Source organism: Somniosus microcephalus, chromosome 8 (assembly GCF_052327205.1).
Source record: "Somniosus microcephalus isolate GS21.2 chromosome 8, FLI_Smic_1.0, whole genome shotgun sequence".
In the NCBI taxonomy this organism is placed as follows: Eukaryota; Metazoa; Chordata; class Chondrichthyes; order Squaliformes; family Somniosidae; genus Somniosus; species Somniosus microcephalus.
Window position 1 is genome coordinate 57522397 of NC_140994.1, and position 26181 is coordinate 57548577.

At 44.6% G+C, this 26181-nt stretch overlaps 1 protein-coding gene across 2 annotated transcripts in view; it reads left to right on the plus strand.

Moving 5' to 3' along the window:
• The first annotated feature begins 3278 nt into the window (after positions 1-3278).
• The window catches only part of kndc1 (kinase non-catalytic C-lobe domain containing 1), a 328087-nt gene continuing 305184 nt past the window's right edge, over positions 3279-26181 (plus strand). For both annotated transcript variants that reach the window (XM_085994745.1, XM_085994746.1), the window contains exon 1: positions 3279-3868. In XM_085994745.1, coding sequence (XP_085850871.1) covers positions 3791-3868 — 78 coding nt within the window. In that variant the 5' untranslated portion in view covers positions 3279-3790. The remainder of the gene's footprint in view (positions 3869-26181) is intronic.

The following is a 26181-nucleotide window of genomic DNA, read 5'->3' on the forward strand; positions in this document are numbered from 1 at the left end:
GAAAACATCTTTGACCATTACAATTTGATCAGCACAAACTATTTGTGGATGCAGGACCTCCTACTTCTCCATCGCCTACAGTGTTAGCTGAGTGAGTTCCCAAGAATTGCATTCTCTCCTCCTGTAGCCTGTTCTTCTCAGGAATGAGCTTTTCCTGCATGACTTAAGAATGTGTGTTATTGTTCGTCACAGATTGTTCAATTTCACAATTTCACATTTGATAATTCTCATCACTTATGGAAATTTCAGAGATATTGAGGCTTTGATGGGCATACATGCATTGCAGGGTGCTATATCCATTTAACTGAAGTTTTCCAGGTGCAGGTGTCATTACAGATCTTTTAGTTCACAGGTTAATGCCCTTAGATTTGTGAATGCTCTTTTAAGGTACATGTACAAAATATGCATTAACAGCAGCTTGAAACCATAACACTTACCTTTGCTAACCTTGTAGGGTCAGTAAACCTCATCCTGCATTGGCAAGGGGTCCTGGAGGATAGGGAGTTGCTGCTCACTGTCTGTGCTACATCCTTCTACATGGTTCTAGTGCTTTATTGAACTGCTCTCTGTATTGCAGCCCCCTGTCCCTTATCACTCTTTGAAAAGTTTTCTGCTTGTTCCTGTTAGAGCCATACATGCTGGTTCTGATATAAAAAATAGTCCAGTATTATGTGCCACAGTTGCACCCTCCAAACTACTTCCTCCCACTCCATTCCCATTCCATTTTGGGCCTCCCAGGGGCATTGCACCAATTGCTTGTGTGACTCGTGCCTTTGCCCTGCTGAACAATATTCTAGTGAGCTGACTCTGACTGGCCAGCCACCCATCTTCCACTTCCACCCTTTATAAAATTGAGCTCATCCAAAACTTGGCTGCCCGTGTCCTAACTCGCACCAAGTCCCAATCACCCATCACCCCCCCCCCCCCGCCTCTCCCCCCCACCCCCCCAGCCTCCCAGGCCCGTGTCCTAACTCGCACCAAGTCCCGATCACCCATCACCCACCCGCCCCTCCCCCCCCCCAGCCTCCCGGGCCCGTGTCCTAACTCGCACCAAGTGCCGATCACCCCTCCACCCCCCACCCCCCCAGCCTCCCGGGCCCGTGTCCTAACTCGCACCAAGTCCCGGTCATCCATCATCCCTGTGCTCGCTGACCTACATTGGTTCCCGGTTGAGCAACGCCTTGATTTTAAAACTCTCATCCTTTAAATCCCTCCATGCCCTCGCTCCTCCCTATCTCTGTAACCTCCTCCTGCCCTATAACCCTCCGAAATATCTGCACACCTCCAATTCTGGTATCTTGCGCACCCCCAATTTTTATTGCACCACCATTGGTGGCCGTGCCTTCAGCTGCCTAGGCCCTAAGCTCTGGAATTCCCTCTATAAACTTCTCCGCCTCTCTACCTCTCTTTCCTCCTTTAAGACGCTCCTTAAAACCTACCTCATCTGCCCTAATATCACCTTATGTGACTCGGTGTCAAATTTTGTTTGATAATGCTCCTGTGAAGCACCTTGGAATGTTTTACTACATTAAAGGCACTATACAAATGTGTTGTTGTTAAGACACTCCTTAAAAGCTACCTCTTTGACCAAGCCTTTGGTCACCTGGCCTGATATGTGGCTCTGTGTCAAATTTTGTTTGATAATCTCTCCTGTGAATGGAAAAACCACACATGCATGGAAATTTGAATGGGCTGCGCAACCATCTTCCTTTGTGCTAGATATGACCCGAGCCACTGGAGAGTTTTCCCCCTGATCCCCTTTGACTTCAGTTTTACTAGGGCTCCTTGGTGCCACACTCAGTCAAATGCTCTCACCTCACCTTGGGAAGTCAGCGCTTTTGTCCATGTTTGGACCAAAGCTGTAATGAGGTCTGGAGCCGAGTGGTCCTGGCGGAACCCAAACTGACCATCGGTGAGCATGTTATTATTGAGTAAGTGCCTCTTGATAGCACTGTCAATGACACTTTTGACCAATTTGCTGATGGTTGAGAGTAGACTGATGGGGCGGTAATTGGCCAGATTGGGTTTGTCCTGTTTTTTGTGGACAGGACATACCTGGGAAATTTTCTACTTTGTCAGGTAGATCCAGTGTTGTAGCTGTACAGGAACAGCTTGGCTGGAGGTGCGGCTAGTTCTGGAGCACAAGTCTTCAGCATTACAGCTGGGATGTTGCCAAGACCCTTGACCTTTGCCGTATCCAGTGCGCTCAGCCATCTCTTGATATCCCATGGAGTGAATCAAATTGGCTGAGGATTAGCATCTGTGATGGTGGGGGCCTCAGGAGGAGGCCGAGATGGATCATCCACTCGGCACATTTGGCTGAAGAAGGTTGTGAATGCTTCAGCCTTGTCTTTTGCACTCGTGCTGAGCTCCGCCATTGTTGAGGATGGGGATGTCCATGTTGCCTCCTCCTCCCATTAGTTGTTTAAGTCATTCACGACTGGATGTGGCAGGACGGCATTGCTTTAATCTGATCGATTGGTTGTGGGATCGCTTAGCTCTGTCTATAGCATACTGCTTCCGCTGTTTAGCATGCAGGTAGTCCTGTGTTGTAGCTTCACCAGGTTGGCACCTCATTTTTAGGTGCACCTGGTTCTGCTCCTGGTGTGCTTTTCTACAAGTGTAATTTTCTGGTACGGTACAAATGGGTAGAGCATGTGTCACGTATGCTGCACCCATTTGTACTGGTATTGAACGACCTAACCAGTGGTCCTTGAAGGAGGCCGCTCAGAAAACGGCTTAAGTTTCTTTCTAACTTTTATTTTGTGGGGCCAGGAGTGTGCCTCGAGTAAAAATCAGCCCCCACAATTGGCGTAAAGCCAAAAGCATTCTGCATGGACACAGAAGTTGTAGTGTAAATGCAACGCTAGTGTCATTTAAGGGTCAGTTGGGTGCCCTGATGAGGGGAACTGTAGGTTTTTCTTTCTGGACTGATGAGGTAACAAGTCCTGAATGGGCTTTCTTGTCCCTACCTGGCGATGCCTCCCCTGGTCCAACAACAGAACTCCGCGGTTTTTAACGTCAATCACAGAGAGTGCGGGCTCTGCATTGCTTGTCTGGAGGGGGTGAGGAGGCTACATTTTTAGTGCAAGTTCACGTTTGATTAAAATGAAAGTCATCGAGCGGTACATTTGTGTTTGTTCTCTCGCTGCGTTCGGTCAGAGCGCCGGTGGCAGCGCGCTAACACCGCCGCAGTGCCGGCGGAGGCGGAGTCTGCCGGGCTGTGAGCCGGGCTCTGGCACTGGTGGCCGGGAGGGAGGGAGGAGGTGGATGATGCGGGTTGCTGGTGTGTCGAGGTGTTGCCATGGCAGCAAGCATTTTAGCAAAGTGACCGAGTGCCGCGTTTGCCGCGGCCAGCCAAGGAGTTAAAACAGTTATTTTAAAATTATTTTTGTGTTGGTTTGGGGGAAGAATGATCAAACTACCACAATCTCAGCTGGTTCGCAAAACAGGAAAAAATCTGTGATCCAAAAGTCTTTCCATTCACCGCGAAGAGTGAGTTCCGCAGCGAGGTGGGGGGAAACTGGTCCCGATCATGACATGAATTCATGTGGGTTTTTTTTAATTTTTAAAAAAGTGCTGAATATTCTTCCTTCGGCGATGCAAGTAATCCTTTCTGAAGAGGCACGACTGCACTAATAGCGACCTGCATACTGAATAAAATTCGTGCAATCGTCAACGGGCGCAGATCTGTGCTCACCGTTTGGTTTTCTGCTCTTTTTTTGTGTGTGTGTATCGTCAAAGTTAATTATTTACTGTCAGATACCAATTAAAAATCATTGGCAAGGCGATGGCTCTGTGTTACGATGAAGATGATGAAAGGGAGTTCTATGAATTTGAACCGCTTCCTACGCTTTTAGAAGATGAGGTAGGTCGAGCAACCTTCTGGATTGATATTCGAGCGGCATTTCAAGTGTTTTAAAGGAGTACACGAGGTTTGGGCCTTTTAGCAAGTTGCCGGTTTGATGTCTCCGTTAAAATGCAGCTTTTTTCCCCCGTTAAAATAAATCCAAATAATCATTCTGGTAGATATCTCAAATAGATAGGTTGTAGGCCATGCACTGAATGTGAGCAAGTCTCTTCCCTCCAGCCACTTGTAACCCGCAATGCAACTTTAATTGATGAGACAAAGTTGCAGAAGCGGTTAATAGGCGAATTTTATCTGGAAAATAACCTCATTGCTCCACGAATTTTTTTAAAGTTTGATTCGATAAGGTGCGCACCGCGAGCTGCCTTGCTTGCCAGAAATTGAATCTTTCAATTTTGAAGAAATGCATTAATCTGCCAACTGGTAAGCTATTCAGTTGTAGGTAACAGTACCAGTAATCAAGTCAAACAATTATACTGAATCTTGTCTGGTTTATAATGTGTGTATGTTTACAGTAACAGTTAATCTCGAAGAAATAATATACAGTAAAAGTTGCAATTGATGCAGTGCAAGCATTTGGTTCAAAGGGACACTGCAACATGATGATGCTGTTCATTTTGAAATAGGTCATTGCAAAATAATGATTAACTATGCATTGCAAGTATTAATAACTATGGAGGGATATGATATAGTAGCTATAATGATTTGGACAGGACTTGTACTTTACTGCTTTTAACATTTTCACAACAAATGAGGGGAAAAAGGATGAGGTGGCGATATTAATAATAGATTTTATCACTGCGCTACAATGCAAGAATGTTCGAGAGAATTAGATTATGACAAAATCCATATGGATAGAGTTAAGAAATAGGAAGGGAAATGGTACAGTTCCTGGTGTGCGTTACAGGCCACCAAACAGTAGAGATAAAGTAGATGGGGAGATCTGCGAACAGTTGATCGAGATATGCAAGAACAACAGGACTATGATATTGGGTGATTTTAACTGTCTGAAGATAGACTGAGATAAAACTAATGCATTTCGTCAAAGTTGGGATAACTTTTTAGAATACACCCAGAACTGTTTCCTAGATCAGTATTTTTCTTGTTCAACAAGGAACTGAGAGTTGCTTGATTTAGCTCTGAAAAATTAGACGCATGAAATAATTGACGTAATATGGGTATTTGACTGGAAATAGGCAAAATTTAGTGAGTTAAGAAGGAATCTGACCTAAATTAACTTGGCAGGTAGGTTAGAAAATGGGTTGGTGGAGAATCTTTAACTATGAGATGGATAGAGTACAAAATAGATATACAGTATTCTGATGAGACAAAAAGGTACTGCATCAAAGATAAATAGCAAAATTAAAACTAAACTGAAAGTGAGGCATATGATCAAACTAAGGTCAGCAATACCAAAGAAAATCATGAGGAATATAGAAAGTGTAGTGGGGAGGTGAAAGGGAGATTAGAAGGGCTGAACAGGAATAAGAGAAAAGAGAAAAAATAATAATTTGTAAGGGCATTGAAGCAATGAATTGGAACACACAAAAAGGAGGCGCTGGCACAAACATGGAATAAAACTGATCTCATAACATTTACCATCTATGTTATTTTATTTAAGATGACTTGAAGTGATTACAAAATGGTAATCTAATATTGGGGTCTGTACAGTATCAACTTGTCAAAATTTGCTTTTATGGTTTGGTGTTGTCAAAATATATTGGAGCTATTATTTTTGGACTGGAGTGATGGACGTTATGGTATTTCAACTGGGTTGGAGCTATAAGCAGAGCCATTAAGAGGGGAGCCTGAGGGAATACATTTGTTCAAAGTACTCCCACACTCTATAAAGAAAAATAGTGGCCCTGCTACTATTTAGTTTGAAGTTTTAATGGAAACATCAATTTTTATTGCTCTGTGGCGATCTTCAAGTCAGTACTGAGATGCCAGAGAAAGAACATATGAGAAAGAATGATTCTGAAATTAAGAGCGTTGCAATAACAAGATTATTTTCAGTGTTAGTGGTCAAATGCAGAGCTTCATAGATCTAAAGGTGGAAAGTTTGGTAACTTTCACTTTGATCTGGTCTGGGCTGGATTAATGAATGGCTGCGCTGCAGCCCACCATGGTGGAAATTACATCTGACACACTGGCTGTGTTAGAAACATCAGCTAGTCCTGAGAATTCAGTCATCTTTTGCACTTAAAAACATTTGAATGATATAATAATTATAATTAAGCAATGTAGGTAGCTGTGCCATGGCACCATTCCTTGTTGGTCGCTAGGTGGATTCATTCGTGAGATATGCAACACCATTACAAAGAATTATTACACACGATATATGTATCATGTGCTGTACTGTAAAAGGCCTCCCAAGTGATCCAGACACCTAAATCACTGAAAGAGTCATTTCACTTTTTTGTGGTGGCAGAAATCGGGTGGTAGCGGATCAGTCGCCCATTGGACGCTGCATCCGATTTTTCATTGGAAAGGAAAATCAGACAGGTTGTACTATGGGCCACTCCAGCCCATTTTCTGAATGGAGGCGAAAGTTTACCTCTTAAAACTTCGTCACATCACTTTCTGTGTTTGGTTACACTGTATTCTGCCACCACTAACTCGTGCAATGCTGTTACCAGCAAAACCTATAGACCATAGCCAAGATGTCCAGAAGTCAGTCTTGCAATTCATTATCCAACTCCAACAAATCATGACCGATTTAGGAGGAAGGAGTCAAATTTTGAGCTTGGGTATTGTCAATTCAACTGTACAAATTATTTTTTGGGCATTGTAGACGATCTGGATTTTGAAGGAATGAAAGTCTTTATGATTGACGTACTTGACTGGATTGACTTTGTATCTGTATTTCTCTACACACTCGACTAGATTCTGGAAGCCAGAAATAGCATGCATTTTTGCTGTATGTTCAGTTACTTATCTGCATTCCAGTGAGCCTCCAAAACATTGTATCTATCAGCACTTGGCTGGATGTGGATACTGGACCTTATCTGAAAATTCACCACGTGGTTCCTAGGAGCTAAAGAAAATTAATGCTGCCGTCACTTTCACAGACATAGGCAAAGCAGTTGGAATTGGTGATGAACTCTTTAAATCCATTTCAGGCATTAGACATAGTTCAGCCAATACTTGCTTGAAAAGTCTGAATTTCTACAAGCAGTGCTTGCTCAGTTCAGCTAAGCATGACATACAAGACTTAAACAATCCCTCCAGGAGGCAGGTTCTTCTCCTTACTCTCCTTTGTGCTCCCATCTCCCCATTTGCACCTCTAATACCACCATAGCTACTATGAGAGGTGCAGATACCATGTTCTCATTTAACAATTTGATTTGCTGAATTGTTAAAGCCTGCTTTGCATATGAGTTAAAGCACAGTTATGTATGCCATTTCAAAGCTCAGCCTAGGCAACATGACTTAACTTAATTGGATACATTGCTCAATTGGTATTATCAGTTCACCAAGATTAGTTATTTACTACCGTGCTATATAATAGAAGTCACACAAACATGAAAACAGTTCTAGTGACATTTGCAGATGTGTCTCCGAAGCCCCCTGCACAACCCACATTGATGACCAAGTGTATTTCATGACTATTGCTGTCCATTTGTCACCTGTTGCTGGTTGACTTTTCTATGACAATGCTTTTCTTTTATTGTTGACACAAAATTGGCTTTAAATTGTGTGGAACCATCTTTGACTACATTTCCCTAGGTTACTGGATGAATGCCATACTCCTCAGTTATTTGCTTTAGGCTACCTTTGAAATGTTTGCTCTGACCCTAGACTATGCTGCTTCCTGCCATCAGCTGGTTGTTGCACATAGCTTTGGGAAGCTGTGTTTCCGACATGCAGAGAATGTAGGTGTGGCTGTACAACCATGACTTTGAAGCTAATCTTGTTGGCACACTGCAGCATTAAATATTTACTACTGTCATAAACCAACAGCAGCATATTCAAACTGGTGCCCAAAGTACCCTTCATGCCTGGATTTTCATCTTCCATGTTATTAACTGGGTATAAAAAATGTCAACACTTCGAAAAATAAATATGAATTTACTCTGATTCAGTTTGTGGTGAATCAATAACATATTTTTTGTTGTTATTGATCAGTATTAGGATGTATTGCTAGGACAATCCAATACAAAACAAAAAGCACGATACTGTCCTTGTATAAGACCTTGGTTAAGCATCATCTGGAATACTGTGTCCCATTTTGGTCCCCTTACATGGTAGATGATATAAGGTTCAGAGGAGGGCCACGAGACTAATACCAAGTTTAAAGGCCCTCAGTTACCATGATAGGCTTAGAAAGCTGGGTCTTTTTTATTGTGGAAAACCGAAGACTGTGAAGAGATTTGATTGCAATCTTTAAAATATGAAGGGATTAGACTCTGTCCATGTGGATAGATTATTTCAATTAGATATATTAGTTAGGACCAGGGGACATACATATAAGTTACGTAAGCATAGAACTGGGTTAGATGTCGGGAGGTTTGTCCTTTTGCATTGGGTCATCAACCTCAGGAAAAAGTTGGCAGATTCACTGCAAGTGTTCAATAGGGAGCTGGATGAGTTTCTAGCTACGACCAATATTGCAGTTTATAAAAGGTAGGTGGGGCATTGGACATTGTGGGCTGGATTTTGATTGAGGAGGCGTGTAGGAGGCGGGACTACAACTTTCGGGGTTGTAGTCCCGCCTCCATCGAGTTGTGGCCAACCCACGCGATTTTCACTTGATTAACCTTGTTGAGCCTACCCAGTGGGCTCAGCAGGCCAATTAAGGGCCACCCGGCAACAGGTGACATCACAGATTGACATTTCATCTGTCAAAAGCTTTTGACAGATGAAATATCAGCGTTTGACAGCTGTTTGAAGCTGTCAAACACTGACAATCTGTACTCCAAGTTAATTCCTTCCTCTCAGGCTGATTTAGAGATCTCTCCAGAACAGAAAGCTGAATGCTGCAACTTTTGACAGCTCGCGGCCATTCTGCTTTCTGTGCCGGTGAGATGAGGGACTCCCGAGACCTGAAGGAAGGGAGGCTGTAAAGGTAAGTAAATGTAAGTAAAACTTCTTTAAACACTTTATACACACCAAACACACTTACCTCTGAACTCATGCACCCATCACTCACCTGAACACCGGACATCTCGAACCCTCCAAGCCCTTCAGCCCGACGGCTCGCCTCGCTAACTTGGCGTGGTTTGGAGCCGTTGGGAATCCCACACTTCAGCAATAAAAATAGGGATTAGGCCAAAAACTGCCTGTTAACAGGCAGTTAATTGGCACTAATCCCCTTCCCGCCTCAGGGAGGCGGGTCCCAGCATAGGTCGAGTATCCGCCTCCTTTGAAACTGGCATGGAGGCGGGTTGGGGGTGGGATGGGTTCGTGCCCCCCGATTTTGAGATTTCAACCTCCAACACGCCTCCAATCCTGCCTCCACAGCCCAATGAAAATCCTGCCCTGTGTCTCGGTCATGGTCTTTAGTGTCGGAGAGGAATTTTCCAGATTTTTATTTATTCCCTGAATTGGCTTAGGGTTTTTTTTCCTCTGGGTTTTTGACTCCCAAAACATTGTGTGGCTGCTGGTGGGTGGGTGGGTGGCGGGGGGGGCGGTGCGATTGGGGTCATGATGCTCAGTTGCACCATGACAATATGGGACAAGCTCGATGGACCAGCTGGTCTTTACTTGTCCACCATTTTTGTATGTTTGTATTTCATTTCCCATCCTACTTCCCCCTCCCAGATTCTGCATTGTGCTCAATTGGGAAGCTTGAACTCAAGCCAATGTCATTGTATTGCAGCATCTATACTGAAGAATGTGTTGTAATTTGAGCTAGTCTGTTGAATGATCTTCAGTAGTTGATTGTTGAGAAATAATAGAGTATATGTTATATTTTGCTTAAACATGAAGGCCTAGAAATTCAGTAAGGCGCTGCCAACTTTGCGGCCAGTTACCGCCCAAAGAGGGCTTCTGCGCCAATAGAGGAGTTTGCGCTGATATTCAGCGCAGCGGTAATGGCGGCGGTAGCCGTTAGCGCTGCGCCGGCACCGATGACGTCATCGGTGTGCGCAGTGCCCCGCTACCGCCCCGCTACCGGCCCGACCCCCATATTGAGTTGCGGCCGCCTCTTCCGCAGCGGCCGCAAACAGCGATCAGAAAACGGGGCCGTACTGTAGCCTTAGTGGGGCGCTTTAAGGTGGAGGTGCGGCGGCCGCCTGCCCACACCTCCTTCCCCGGCCTCCTCCACCCCCCCCCCCCGCGGCATTGCCGGCTGCTTTCTGCGAACCCGGCACTTCTCCGTGGTGCCGGGCTCATTTGCCGGCACTATCCAGCGGCGATCTCCCCGTTGCAGGCACCTCCCCCTTAAGAGGAGGAGGCCTGCAGTACCGCAGCCTGCCGCTCCGCAGCGGGTGGCGCAGCGGCGCCTAGAGCGCTGAAATTCAGTTTCAGCGCCCCAAGCGGGGGCGGGCACACCCTGGAATAGCGCCCGGTTCCGACTTGGGGCGCTAAAACTGAATATCTGACGGTCGCAACTGGCTCCGCGCTCAGCGTTAACTTTTGGGCGCACGCCAGCTGGCGGGCCCAAAGTGAATTTCTAGGCCGAAATGTTTTATAACGCGGTTTCTTTTAAGAATTCTTTTGGTACTAATTTTTCACTGTGCTTTTCATAAATCCCTCTGTTAACTGTTGGTGTGACATTGGTACAGCTTTGAGTTCCTTTTCAATGTGTCAAATAGATTTTCCTGCATATATAAGCAGCAACCAGAACTGTTTCCATATAAGTTTATTAATAAAGCATATTTTCACTGGAATAACTAGGACAGCTGCCTAATGTGTCTGAGAAAAGATGAGTACAGTTCTTCAGTAGATATTGATGCAAAATTAATGAAACTAAGTTAAAGGGATGGTTGAGAGTTATATTAATAGTGACAGTGGCAATTCATCAGTGATTTTGCTTCATCATTACAGTTGCCAAAATGTTACTGTAGCCAAACCCTGTGTTATATTTTAACCCATGTAGGTATCTGTTTGTTCTGGGATATTTTATCCTGTGCAGTATTAAAGCAATTTAAAAAAATCTAAACAGGGTATGTGATGAACCAGAGACCAAATCTGGCAGAAACACTGAAAATACAAGTTCTGCCAAGGCCCTATGCACTGGAATTCACTCCCTAAATCTCTGCACCTTTCTCCTCTTTAAAGACACTCCTTAAAACCTACTTCTTTGACCAAGCGTTTGGTCACCTGTCCTAACATCTCCTTATGTGGCTCGGTGTCAAATTTTGCTTGATATTGCTCTTGTGAAGTGCCTTGGGACATTTTATTATGCTAAAGGCACTATATAAATACAAGTTGTTGTTGTTGTTAATGGATTCTAAGTTCAAACGACAAACGGGTGTATTTTCAGCTTAGCACAATACAAATCCAATGTGTTCCAGCACAAACCTATTTTTGGATATATATGCATGTGGTTGTATTTTTTGCCCTGCATTTTCCTTTTGATATTGTCCCTATGCTGAAGCTTTACATTGCATTTTGGATCTAGAAATGATTCCTTGTTCTCACATACTTGTAGCTATTCTGAGTGTTGCACTTGCAGTGCAGTTGGTGTGGTTCCCAGTCACAAATTGTTGTGTATGTATGGCTGCAGTGAGCTTCCCTAACTCTGTTGAAGCAATTATCAGACATTTAACCAGTATTTAAAGGTTGAAAGTTTTTACAACAGGTGAAAAGTGAGTAATGGCAAGTTTAGAAGTGCATGTACTGTACATCAGGCATGAGATTTTCTTTCTAGGAGGATCTAGGGGCATGCCCACCCCCTTCAAAATGTAATTTTTGACACTTTATTTGGTACATTTTCCAGCATTTTGGAGTACGCATCTTGTTGCATATCATAAATACACTGTATGATCAGACACTGAAAATAGGCTCCCCTGATGACTCAGTGATGCTATCCAATCAGTAGCTGAGCAGTACCGATCAAGAAGGGAAGCTAGCCACCAACAGCAGCAAGCAAAAACACAACTAGTTAAACATGAATGTCATGTCCAGAATCCAGCATGCCTGGATAGAAGTCTGGAAAAAAAGTACTTTAACTTGGGGGAAGAAATACAAAAGTAAATCATCACCATTGATTTAAAGGGGGAAGCCATCAATTATGTAATCAATGGGCCATGTCACCTGTTAGAGGGTCAAGAGTGACTTGCTACAGACAGTGCTAATATGCAGCACTGGAAGCTGTTCAGGAAGCTTAGTCGGGATAGAGTGTAAATGTCACAAGTGCCCATCTGTAGGTACTTGGGTAAATTAAAGCAGGACTGTTTCTGCTGTCATCCAGACATATAAGCAGATATGATAACTACATGGTCCTTGCAAGGGTATCACGTTACATACATGACTCCGAATGTAGAGAGGATTAAGCAGGATGTGGGTGCAGCAGGAGTTGATGAAGTAAGGATAAGCCCACAGCCTGATGCACGAGACTTGGGTATTGAAGAGGAAATGTGGGAGGCTGAGGGAAGGCCAGTTTTCATGGGATGGAAGCTCTGCATGGTAACTGGTAGACAGAGGAGTTTTAAGAATCGGACTTCACCGGCCGCGCATTCAAAAGAAGAGTGTTATAGGAACAAATAAACTTGTTGATTGTCACTTCTTACCAAATGTTGGAGACATCTGTGAGTAGTGACTCAGCCACTCAGATTTTTCTGCTATAGATAATGTGGATAATGCCTTAATGGAGCAGTTGTCTTCCTTGCACAATGTTATTGGCATCTGCTGCTGAATTCTGTTTCATAATAGCACATAAGCGACAGCTCTCATGGATGCTTTCCCTGCTGCTTTCAAGGTTACATTGAGTGTACAGCACAGAAGCAGGCCATTCGGCCCAAACTGGTCTTTGCCAGCATCTATGCTCCACACAAGCCTCCTCCCACCCTTCTTCATCTAGCACTATCAGCATATCCTTCTATTCCTTTCTCCCTCATGTGCTTATCTAGCTTCCCATTAAATACATCTATGCTATTTGCCTCACCCACTCTCTGTGGTAACGAGTTCCACATTCTTCAGGCGAAGACGTTTTGCCTGAATTCGCTATTGGATTTGTTAGTGAATATCTTATATTTATGACCTCTAGTTTTGGACTCCCCATAAGAGGAAACATTTTCTCTACATCTACCCTGTCAAATTCTTTCATTATCTTAAAAACCTCTATCAGGTCACCTCTGAGCCTTCTCTTTTCCAGGGAAAAGAGCCCCAGCCTGTTCAGCCTTTCCTGATAAGTGTATCCTTTCAGTTCTGGGGCCATCCTTCTGAATCATTTTTGCACCTTCTCTAGTGCCTCTATATCCTTTTTATAATATGGAGACCAGAACTGTGCACAGTGCTCCAAGTGTGGTCTAACCAATGGTCTATACAAGTTTAACAGAATTTTTCTGCTTTTCAGTTCTATCCCTGTAGAAATCAACCCCAGTGCTTGGTTTGCTTTTTTTTTATAGCCTTATTAACCTGTGTCACTACTTTTAGAGATTTCTGTATCTGTACCCCTTTGCTCCTCTACCCCATTTAGACTCTTGTTATCCAAGCCATATGTGGCCTCCTTATTCTTCCTACCAAAATGTGCCACTTCTCACTTAACTATATTGAAATTAATTTGCCAATTACCTGCCCATTCTGCAAACTTATTAATGTCTTCCTGTATTTTGTCATATTCTTCCTTTGTGTTGACTATACCTCCCAACTTGGTGTCGTCCGCAAATTTTGAAATTGTATTTCCAATTCCGGAGTCCAAATCATTAATGTAAATTGTGAACAACAGTGGTCCCAACACCGATCCCTGTGGAACACCACTCCACCTTTTGCCAGTCTGAGTAGCTGCCCTTAACCCCTACTCTCCATTTTCTGTTTTGTAGCCAGCTTGCTATCCATTCTGCTACCTGCCCACTAGCTCCACATGCTCTGACCTTAGTCATGAGTCTGCTATGAGGTACTTTATTGAAGGCCTTTTGAAAATCCAAATATATTACATCCACTGCATTACTCTTGTCTATTCTTACTGTCACTTTTTCAGCGAATTCAATAAGATTGGTCAAGCATGACCTTTCCTTTTGAAATCCGTGCTGACTAGTCTTTATTATATTTTCGGTATCCAGCTGTTTTTCTATTATATCTTTGAGTAAAGATTCCATTAATCTTTCCTACCACTGACGTTAAGCTAACTGGTCTATAGTTCACGGGATTTGTTCTATCTCCCTTTTTAAATATATTTAAAACACTATTCCCATTTCTAAAGAATTATTTATGTAATAGTGCCTCTGCTATCTCTTCCCTAACTTCTTTTCATATACGTGGATGCAATCCATCCGGACCAGGGGTCTTCTCCTCTCTAAGTTTGATTCTAGAAACGAAATCCAAATCTATATAGTAGCCTTTGGTATTAAACTTGAAGACCAGATGTAGGCCACTATGAGCAAGGATTCAGGGACTTTGTGCAAGTATAGCAGAGCACGCTGAGGACCATGATGACCTGGCCTTTAACAGCCTTCAACAGTGCCAAGGGTGCAGCAACACAGAATCAGGCTTCATGTCATGGCCAGGACTATGCTGCCACAAGACATTCTCACAGGACATTCCTGGCACAACTGCTGGGTTTAGCACCAGAAGCAAATAAGATGTCCAATGAATCCCAAAGCTATACATTCAATACATTGCAGACAGCCTCTACACTTGCCCCTTCTATTAGTTCCCCTCCAAGTCACACACCATCCTGACTTGGAAATATATCGCCATCAAAAACCTGAAACTTCCTAACAGCACTGTGGGAGTACATGCACCACAAGATCTGCAGCGGTTCAAGAAGGCAGCTCATCACCACCTTCTCAAGGGCAATTAGGGATGGGCAATAAATGATGGCCTTGTCAGTGATGCTCACACCTCAGGAACGAATAAAAAAAAAATCATAGAAACAGAAAAGATAAGGTTACAGCGGTGCCTCATATTATGCACACTATTAACACAACAAACACTTCTGACATCACCAAATCCTTGCAGTATCAGTGCCATTTACTGCTTTTATGTGTACTGCCAATGTCTGCATATGAATAATCTCTGATAGAAGATATCCAGATAATAAAGGTTGTTTCATCAGCTCGGTCTTTTTAATGTTGGGCTGCTCATGCTTCCTGTGCTGGTCTCAATTGGAAAAGTCATCAGTGAATGCCTGGTGTAACTGTTGGGTGTTAAACAACAACAATAATAAAAGCAATTTACATTTCTATTGTGCTCCTTGTGGACAGAAAAAACCATCTTGAGTGCTTTATAGGAGGGAGGACAAAAATTGAATAGGAGGGGTGAAAGCATGGCTGAGGAGAAGAATATCTAGGATGCTTTTAAAAACCAGGAGGAAGGTGGTAAGGCGGAGATGTTTAGGGAGTGAGTTCCATCAGACAGGAGCATAGTGATGGAAAGAGAGGCCATTAATGGTGGAGCGAAGGGAGACAGAGCTACTCTGGGAGTGGAGGGTGTATGGCTGAAAGAGGTTATTAAGCTCTTGCAAGAATTAGAAGGCGAGGATCTTGAAATTGCATCTCCTCTTAATCTTTTACTGCAGCTGCTTCATAGAATCATAGAAATTTACAGCATGGAAGGAGGCCATTTCAGCCCATCATGTCCGCACCAGCTGACAACGAGCTATCCAGCCTAAATCCCACTTTCCAGCTCTTGGTCCGTAGCCCTGTAGGTTATGGCACTTCAAGTGTACATCCAAGCAGTTTTTAAATGTGTTGAGGGTTTCTGCCTCTACCAGCCTTTCAGGCAGTGAGTTCCAGACCCCCACCACCCTCTGGGTGAAGAAATTTCCCCTCAAATCTCCTCTAAATCTCCGACCAATTACTTTAAATGTCTTCAGCAGCACCGACTCACTCTATCTCAAAGCTGTCCTGGTCCGCAGTTCCATTTCATCCTTCGCCTCATCCGGCGCTTTAACAAAAACTTTTTTTCTTCCTTTCAGGTGTCAAGGATCGCAAGCTTCAACAACTCTTGGACACCAACACCCCTCTGGAACCTTCTTCCCCTTCACTTTTCTCTGACTCCATCCATTCTTCCAATCTCAGCCCCTGCCATGTTTTCACTATTCCCTCTGACCTTCCCCTCTCTGACCCCGAATGATCAGTCCTTAGCAAAGGCTTGAGCTTCATCCCCTTACGCCCCCATCTCAATGAATTTCAAGCTCGGCACAATGCTGAGCTCTTTTTCTGCCGCCTTCGTCTCCATGCCCACTTCTTTGGCCAGGAGTCTTCCCCCTGCACAGCTGACCCTTTCTCCCATTTTCAGAATTCTCATTCTACCTGGACCCCCTCCCTCTGGCCTCTTAACCTCTCTAGATCTTTTCATTGCAAACTGCCGGCGTGACATTGGCTGTCTCAATTTCTCTTCTCCCCTCACTCACTCCAACCTGCCTCCCTCTGAACTTGCAGCACTCCATTCTTTCAGATCCAACCCCAACATTGTCATTAAACCTGCTGACAAGGGTGGTGCTGTTGTTGTTTGGCAAACCGACCTCTACCTAACGGAGGCTGAACGCCAAGTCTCCAACATTTCCTCCTACCTCCGCCTGGACCATGACCCTACTACCGAACATCAAACTACCGTTTCCAAGACCGTCACTGACCTCATCTCCTCTGGAGATCTTCCCTCCACGGCCGCCAACCTCATAATTCCCAAACCCCGCACAGCCCGCTTCTACCTCCTTCCCAAGATCCGCAAACAGGACTGCCCAGGTCGACCCATCGTTTCAGCCAGTTCTTGCCCCACGGAACTTATCTCTTCCTATCTCGACTCTATTTTTTCTCCCCTTGTCCAGTCTCTTCCCACCTACATCCGCGACTCTTCCGATGCCCTCCGTCACTTTAACAGTTTCCAGTTTCCTGGCCCCAACCGTCTCCTTTTCACTATGGACATCCAATCCCTCTACACCTCCATCCCCCACCAGGATGGCCTGAGGGCGCTCCACTTCTTCCTTGAACAGAGGCCTAACCAGTCCCCATCCACCACCACCCTTCTCCGCCTGGCTGAACTTGTTCTCACATTGAACAACTTCTCCTTTGACTCCACTCATTTCCTCCAAATTAAAGGTGTTGCTATGGGAACCCACATGGGTCCCAGCTATGCCTGCCTTTTCGTGGGATATGTGGAGCATTCTTTGTTCCAGTCCTACTCAGGTCACCTCCCTCAGCTCCTTTTTCCGGTACATTGATGACTGTATCGGTACTGTTTCCTGCTCTCGCCCGGAACTAGAAAATTTCATTCACTTTACTTCCAATTTCCACCCTGCCCTCATCTTCACATAGTCCATCTCCGACTCTTCCCTTCCCTTCCTCGACTTCTCTGTCTCCATCTCTGGGGATAGGCTATTGACAAACATGCACTACAAGCCCACTGACTCTCACAGCTACCAGGACTACACTTCCTCCCACCCCGCTTTCTGAAAGGACTCTAATCCATTCTCTCAGTTTCTCCGTCTCCGCCGCATCTGCTCTGACAATGCCGCCTTCTATACCAGTGCTTCCGACATGTCTTTCTTTTTACTTAACCAAGGATTCCCCTCTACTGTGGTTGACACGGCCCTTGACCATGTCCATTCTATTTCCTGCACTTCTGCTCTCACCCCTTCCCCTCCCTCCCGGAACCACGATAAGGTTCCCCTTGTCCTTACCTTTCACCCCACCAGCCTCCACATTCAACGGGTCATCCTCCACCATTTCCGACACCTTCAGCGTGATCCCACCACCAAACACATCTTCCCCTCACCTCCCCTTTCAGCATTCCGAAGGGACCGCTCCCTCCGCCACACCCTGGTCTACTCCTCTATCCCCCCCAACACCCCTTCCCCTTCACCCGGCACCTTCCCGTGTAAGCGCATGCCCTTTTACCTCCACCCTTTCCACTGTCCAGGGCCCCAAACACTCCTTCCAGGTGAAACAGCGATTTACTTGTACTTCTTGCAATTTAGTATACTGTATTCACTGCTCACGATGCGGTCTCCTCTACATTGGGGAGACCAAATGCAGATTGGGTGACCGCTTTGCGGAACATCTCCATTCAGTCCGTAAGGGTGACCCCGAGCTTCCGGTCACCTGTCACTTTAATTCTCCGCTCCACTCCCACTCTGACCTCACCGTCCTCAGCCTCTTACACTGTTCCAATGAAGCTCAACGTAAAGTCGAGGAACAGCATCTCATCTTTCGATTAAGCACTTTACAGCCTTCTGGACTCAACACAGAGTTCAACAATTTCAGACCATAACCTCTGCCCCCTATCCTTTTTCCATTTATTTTATTATTTATTTATTTATTAATTTTATTTTTTTCTCTCTCCCACATGGTAGCTGTCTTTCATTCTGCCAGTGCCATTTACACTTCATCTAGAGCCAGCTTTTGTTTCTTAACTTGTCCCTTTCCCATCTCCTTTTGCCTTGCACCATCTCTTAATGTCTCTTAATCTCTCCTGCCTTCTATCCTATCACAGACCTTCCCTTTTGTTCTTTCCTCCCCTCCCCCCACACTTCCCCTGCCCCGCACTTGCTTAAAAACCTGTTCGATCTCCAGCTTTTTCCAGTTCTGATGAAGGGTCATCGACCTGAAACGTTAACTCTGTTTCTCTCTCCACAGATGCTGCCTGACCTGCTGAGTATTTCCAGCATTTTCTGTTTTTATTTCAGATTTCCAGCATCCGCAGTATTTTGCTTTTGTATTTAAATCTATGCTCCCTGGTTGTTGACCTCTCTGCTAAGCGAAATAGGTCCTTCCTATCCACTCTACCTAGGCCCCTCATAATTTTATACACCTCAACAAGGTCTCCCCTCAGCCTCCTCAGTTCCAAAGAAAACAACCCCAGCCTATCCAATCTTTCCTCATTGCTAAAATTCTCCAGTCCAGGCAACATCCTGGTAAATCTCCTCTGTCCCCTCTCTAGTGCAATCACATCCTTCCTGTAATGTGGTGACCAGAACTGCACACAGTACTCTAGCTGTAAATCTCCTCTGTCCCCTCTCTAGTGCAATCACATCCTTCCTGTAATGTGGTGACCAGAACTGCACGCAGTACTCTAGCTGTAAATCTCCTCTGTCCCCTCTCTAGTGCGATCACATCCTTCCTGTAATGTGGTGACCAGGACTGCACACAGTACTCTAGCTGTAAATCTCCTCTGTACCCTCTCTAGTGCGATCACATCCTTCCTGTAATGTGGTGACCAGAACTGCACGCAGTATTCCAGCTGCGGCCTAACTAGTGTTTTATACAGTTCAAGCATAACCCCCCTGCTCTTGTCTTCTATGCCTCGGCTAATAAAGGCATTATTCCGTATGCTTTCTTAACCACCTTATCTACCTAGCCTGCTACCTGGCCTGCTTCTTGTAGACTTCCAGGGAAGTGCATTTATTGAGGTTCATATTGTGAAACATACAGCAAACTAAAATTATTTTGCTAACTCTTTCTGGTGTACACTGCAAAGCCACCTTCATTCCCCCCTGCCCACACCTAAAGTAGGCTAAATATGTAAAATGTTGCTTTAACACCTTGCATGCCTTCTCTATGAGTTGTTGTACCCTGGTCACGGCTAACACATGTGGATTGTACAGGGGTGTGAGAAGCCTGTATTGCAGCAGATTTGATAGATCTCTCAGGAGTCAGCCATGTAACCCTCAAAAAAAATCCTACCATTTGTATCTGAGGCTGATAGGAGTCACGTGAACTTTCCAAATATCTAAGCCTTGATTTTGCCGTTCTAGTGAAATCTGTCCCCAGAATGTTTAGCTGCCAGTGCAAAGCTAGCCAAAGGTGCACTGAGGTGATGGTATATTGTTTTGCAGGGTCAGCTAACTACCCTAATGGGGGATATGGAACATCTTGCTAGCAGCTCATTGAGGGACAGTGGTAAGTGGCTGCATAAGGAGGCAATTATTGTTTCATCTTTTATAAAGGTTTTTAAATATCAGAATTTGCCAAAGCTGGCAGAGGGGAGGGCAGTGTAATGGCAAGAAACGGAGTCTGTGGGCAAGTGACAGAGTGACGCAGCACCTAACACCTGTTTGATAGTTGATAAAGTGGGTGTGCTACCGAATGAGGTGAATGCAAGGAGGCTTGCCCTGTTTGGCACTCCCAAGATTTCTATCCAGAAAGCAGTGCTTGTCAGGAGGTGCAGCTAGTCTTGATGGTCCATGCAATACATAGCTCCCATCTGTAATGCTCTACACTCTTGGGAACCCTGCCACTCAGTCAAGTTGATGCCTCCTTGATGTAGGAACAGTGTTGCCCATTGCACCCAAGGCCTCTGTTAATTGATTGATGTATTTGTGGACAGCCAACTGGCTGGTTCAGTATATGCAGCCAGTGAAAGTTTGAAAGAATCAGGTGGCATTATGCCGTAATAATCATGTCCCTGAGAACAGCTATCTCATGGTACAAGTTGCTTCCTGGAGATGCTATAGCTATATGGCAACCTCTACTGTGATTTGGAGATCCAAAGATAAATGCTGGTGGGAACGCGTGGTATTGTAAATGCAGGTACTGGTATACCTAACGCATGAGGTACCGTTGAATCTGCCTTTCTTGTCCCTACAATACTGCTCTTCCTTCAAATCTTGCTCCAGAACTAGCTGCACCTCTAGCCAAGCTGTTCCAGTACAGCTATAACACTGGCATATATCCGACAATGTGGAAAACTGCCCAGGTATGTCTGTCCACTAAAAGTAAGACAAATCCAATCTGGCCAATTACCGCTCCATCAGTCTACTCTCAATCATCAGCAAAGTGATGGAAGGTGTCGTCGACAATGCTATCAAGCGGCACTTACTCACCAATAATCTGCTCACTGATGCCCAGTTTGGGTTCCTCCAGGACCACTCAGCTCCAGACCTCATTACAACCGTGGTCCAAACATGGACAAAAGAGCTGAATTCCAGAGGTGAGGTGAGAGTGACTGCCCTTAACATCAAGGCAGCATTTGACCAAGTGTGGCATGAAGGAGCCCTAGTGAAACTGAAGTCAATGGGAATCGGGGAGAAAACTCTCCACTGGCTGGAGTCATACCTAGCATAAAGGAAGATGGTTGTGGTGGTTGGAGGTCAACCATCACAGCCTTAGGACATCGCTGCAGGAGTTCCTCAGGGCAGTGTCCTAGGCCCAACCATCTTCAGCTGCTTCATCAATGACCTTCCCTCCATCATGAGGTCAGAAGTGGGGATGTTCGCTGATGACTGCACAGTGTTCAGTGCCATTCACAACTCCTCAGATAATGAAGCACTACATGCCCGCATGCAGCAAGACCTGGACGACATTCAGGCATGGGCTGATAAGTGGCAGGTAACATTCACGCCACACAAGTGCCAGGCAATAACTATCTTCAACAAGCGAGCATCTAACCACGGCCCCTTGACATTCAACGGCATTACCATTGCCGAATCCCCCACCATCAATATCCTGGGGGTCACCATTGACCAGAAACTTAACTGGACCAGCCACATAAATATAGGTCAGAGGCTGGGTATTCTGCGGTGAGTGTCTCTCCTCCTGACTCCCCAAAGCCTTTCCAACATCTACAAGGCACAAGTCAGGAGTGTGATGGAATACTCTCCACTTGCCTGGATAAGTGCAGCTCCAACAACACTCAAGCTCGACACCAGCCAAGACAAAGCAGCCCGCTTGATTGTCACCCCATCTACCACCTTAAACATTCACTCCCTCCACCACCGGTGTACAGTGGCTGCAGTGTGTACCGTCTACAAGATGCACTGCAGCAACTCAACAAGGCTTCTTCGGCAGCATCTCCCAAACCCATGACCTCTACCACCTAGAAGGACAAGGGCAGCAGGCGCATGGGAACATCGCCACCTCCAAGTTCCCCTCCAAGTCACACACCATCCTGACTTGGAAGTATATCGCCGTTCCTTCATCGTCGCTGGGTCAAAATCCTGGAACTCCCTCCGTAACAGCACTGTGGGAGTACCTTCACCACACGGACTGCAGTGGTTCAAGAAGGCGGCTCACCACCACCTTCTCAAGGGCAACTAGGGATGGGCAATAAATGCTGGCCTTGCCAGCGAAACCCACATTCCATTAACAAATGTTTTTTTTAATGTATTTTTGGAACACCCCACGGAGCAAGTATTTGTAATCGTGGTAGCATTCCTACCTGTGAGTAAGAAGGTACAGGTGTTCCATCCCTGCTTCAGACAGTCCTGGCAAGTGGAGATCATGGGGTAGAAATTAGTATGCGTTGCGCTCAGATTATGCCCGAAAACAGGTGCAAAGCATACCAATTTAGTGCAATGGCCTGCACCCAATCTGCGTAGTCATTGGTCCCACTGCCAAATTCATGGGGGCCATTTTTAGGCAGACACCTAAAACAGGTGGCTCCTTGAATATGTAACTTGGGAGCCTAATGCCTGTTAAAGGACCCCTTTCTCAAATTGGTCACCTCATGAGCAGGGCAGGCGTCAGGCCTGCCTCACTTGGGATTCTTCAGCGGACCCTGCGGCTTCCAACCAAAGGTAAAGTTTTGAACATGTTTTATTTTCAAAGACACCTTCCTATGGAGCCAGAAAGAGCAGGAGTGCAGGAGGACGTAGAGGACTAACCACTCTATTGGCTGGTATAAAGGTGGTTGCAAACATGGAAGGAGCATTGACTTCATGGCCTGTCAGACTATTAATCAGTCTGCAAATCCTTCTACTACTTCACATGCACTACTCTCCAAGGGAAGAGTGTGAAGATACAAAAACAACACTGGAACCCTTAAAGGCATCCCTATCCTGCCCGCTTTGGTTGCTGCAAGTGAAATAGCAGCTAGAAGAAAACATATAAGAAAGAGAGTAGGAAAAATAAAAATCTTGTAATGCAAAAGAATCAGGCCTAAAGAGCAGAAAAAAGATTAACACATTGATGAAAATGCAGATAAAGCAATTAAATAAGGAAACAACAATTAAACAGTGATCCTTAAGTTTGGGAAATCAAGTTACTGGGAGAAGGTGGCGCGAATGCCACTGATTCAGCACAGGACATATTTAAATAAAATTTGCAGCAATTAGGACTGCAAATAATAAGGCTTGCACACTTGATTCTGTGACCTGCACTCACCCCACTGAAGCTTTGCACTTTTAACAGAGCCATGTAAAATTGGGGCACCAGTGTTCACACACATGATTCTCATCTGGGGGACAGATACCATCTGAACATTCATGGAATTATATCTGTTCCTGTTTATGTATGATATTACATGATTTACAGCTACATAGAGAGCCACGTGGGTAAGCTAAGGACATTCTTCATTTCAGAAATTTCACCATTATGAAAAAGTATTTCCTGCCGCTGTTCAACAAGTTGTATATCAGCTGTTGTGTGTTTAAACAGAGCACCTGCCCCATCCCTGGTGGCGCAGTGGTCTGCAAATTGGCTGAGTCCCGATATATCCCTTGATGGGCACTGAAAAAATCCTGTCATGTAGAAGTTCCAAAGTGTGGTAACTTTAACTGCCAACAAACGGCGATTCTAATTGCTGATTGTATCTGCAGGTAATAGGTTGCACAGGTCAACAACAGCTTTCCTACTTAGCCTGAGCCTGCTCAGGCACTGGTCTTCTGAGAGCCTGTGATAGCTGACTCTGCAGTGTTGCACTTTGTGGCTGGCGCCATGCAGTAGAGCTGTGCTCTGTGTGTTCTTTGCGATGGCCTCTGCACTCCCAGGCTGTCAGCTTCTCTCCCTCTTCCAGCACTTATTAGAGGTTGGCGCTGGCTACTCCATACATGCTAATGATGTTCAAGCCAAACAAACAGTGACTGACTGAAACTGAGATGTGTTCAGTTTTTCTGTTTGACTGAATAACCATTCTGCATGGATCTATTGCCAGCTCTTATTTGGAATCATGGAACCAATGTCAGACTGCTGAATTTAGCTACATCCCTTTTGATTTTCACACAGAAAAGGACTTCTTGCACAAGGAGAAAAAAGTTGTTACTCCCCAGAACTAAATAAAAAGAACTACAGCAATTTTAAAGTATGGGTTAGGAACAAATTCATTTCACACTATCAGCAATGTCATAAATTATGCACCTGTCGCACACGTATTCTTTGTTGTTCAGCCATAACATCAAGAGTAATTGCTAGACATTGGTCTTTAAAATCATGGGGAACCTGTCAGAGTAAAATGTGGTCCAAGTATTTATTGCTTTATTTTTCTTTGGCTCAAGTGTCAGGAGCAAGTGACATCTGCTGAAAATTGATCTATTTAAAAAGAAAAAAACACAGCAGGACAGAACTCACTACCGAAGGATAACTTCAGTGTGTATGGTTCTGCTGTTGGAGAACAAAGAAAGGCATAAAAATATAGGAACTGTTTGTCATCAAGGGATGTCGTGTCTTGAGCATGTTGGCTGCGTATGCACATTCTACTATACTGCAAATGGATCTTGAAAGAGGGTCTTCAGCTTAGTCAACTTGGCCAATAACAGTGAAGCTTAGAGCCTAGATATGCTGCCAAATGTGATGGCTAGATGAGATTGAAACGCTTCTTACTGTATCACAACTTTCATACTCTTCAGCCCCAATTTAAAGTCAATGGAGAGTAAAATCAGGTGAGGTGTAAAACTTACGTCCAACTTTAACCCGCCCCATTCCCACTGGGTGGGTGAGGTTAGAACCAGGGCTTTAGCCACTAGAGCCTAGATTAATGAATTGGTGTTAATTGAACACCAGTAGTAACTCATTGAAAATAAAATGGGTTATCACTGCCATTAAAATATCCCTGATCAGAAAATCTAGGCTTATGAATTTTCCCTTTTGATAGTTGGTTTAATAAGTGAAGTGTGGCTGTGTATGTACTGTAACATTAATGATCTAGAGGAGGCCTTAAAGTCTTTTACTTGGTGGTTGATGCAGAAATATGCATGTAGGTTAGTAATTCAGAACAAGTCAATACATTGCAGTTCAATTTAGGTAAGTTAGGTGAACAGGCCCCTGTGCGGCAGGTGTCATTTAACGAGGACAAATGCAATGCCACGCACTTGGGCTTAGGAATCTCCAGGCATGTGTATAACCACGAAGGGGTATCTGCTAAAGATAATCGGTCATGAAAGAGGCCTAGGGGAATAAGCTGATCACTTGTTAAAGGTGAGCAAGCAGTGAAAGGTGCATACAGAAAAAGCAAATGTGGCTTTACATTGGATTGCTAAGACCACTGAGTATAAAACAATAAGTGCTATCTATGTAAACTATATAAGGCTCAACTATATTTGCATTTGGAGAAATGGAGGCTTAAAAAATATATGATTGAAGCTTTTAAAATGATGAACCGGTTGAATTTGTTATTTGAGATGGATAAGACTGGATGTTGCTGATAAAATCTGCAGGCAAAGCTAGGTTAGATACCAGGAAGTATTTATTTTCTAGTGAGTCATAGTCCTCTGGAACAAATTGACAAGACAGTGGTGAGTGTGGAGTCACGACAGCACTATAAAAGGGAACTTGACAAGTTGCTGAGGGAAGAGGATCTCCCACGTTATTGGGTTAAGTTGCTTGTTATTTGAGATTCTGATGAGTCATGGGCAATCATGGTCTCCTGGAGCTTGCTTGATTGCTTTAGGGAGTCGGTGAGCAATGTTTCTTTTTTTTTTGAATTGGCCACAGGCCTTTTTCACCTCTCCTGACAGATAGTTTTGCTAGGGGGTAGATGTACTGTGTGAGGTTGCACCGATGACTGGATGGGGTGGGATTGACGGCAAGTTGGTCTTTTTGTGTTTTTTTTCCCGTATGTTCATATTTTAATAGTATTCAGTGCATGAAGGATATGATTGCTTGATGTGAGCTACATTTCAGCAGTTCAAGCTGGGCTGGATTGGAAAAATATTATTGGCCCGGAATTTGCTGTCGTAATAACGGTGAGGCTGTCAGCGCTCGCCGTTATTACTGAGTGAAACTGACAGCAACTTCTGGCGTCTGCACGTGCGCAGTTAAACGCGGAAACCCAGAAGTTGCTGTCAGTGATACCCTGCTCCTCCACAGGGTGCGCTGTTGCAGTCATCGCAGATGCAATCAACATAGAAATTACTGATTTGGCATGAACTTCAACTAATTACCCCATATTCTCACTGTAAAGGCCGATGAAAAACTTAAGTCTTGTTCAGTCAGGAGTAATTGAGCTCTTAACGGCATACTAAGCCATAATTACTGCTCAACAACCTCTCTGGCCCTGAAAAATGAATTTTACAAGTGTGGAGTCTCAATCCCTCAGAAAAAATGTTGCAGATT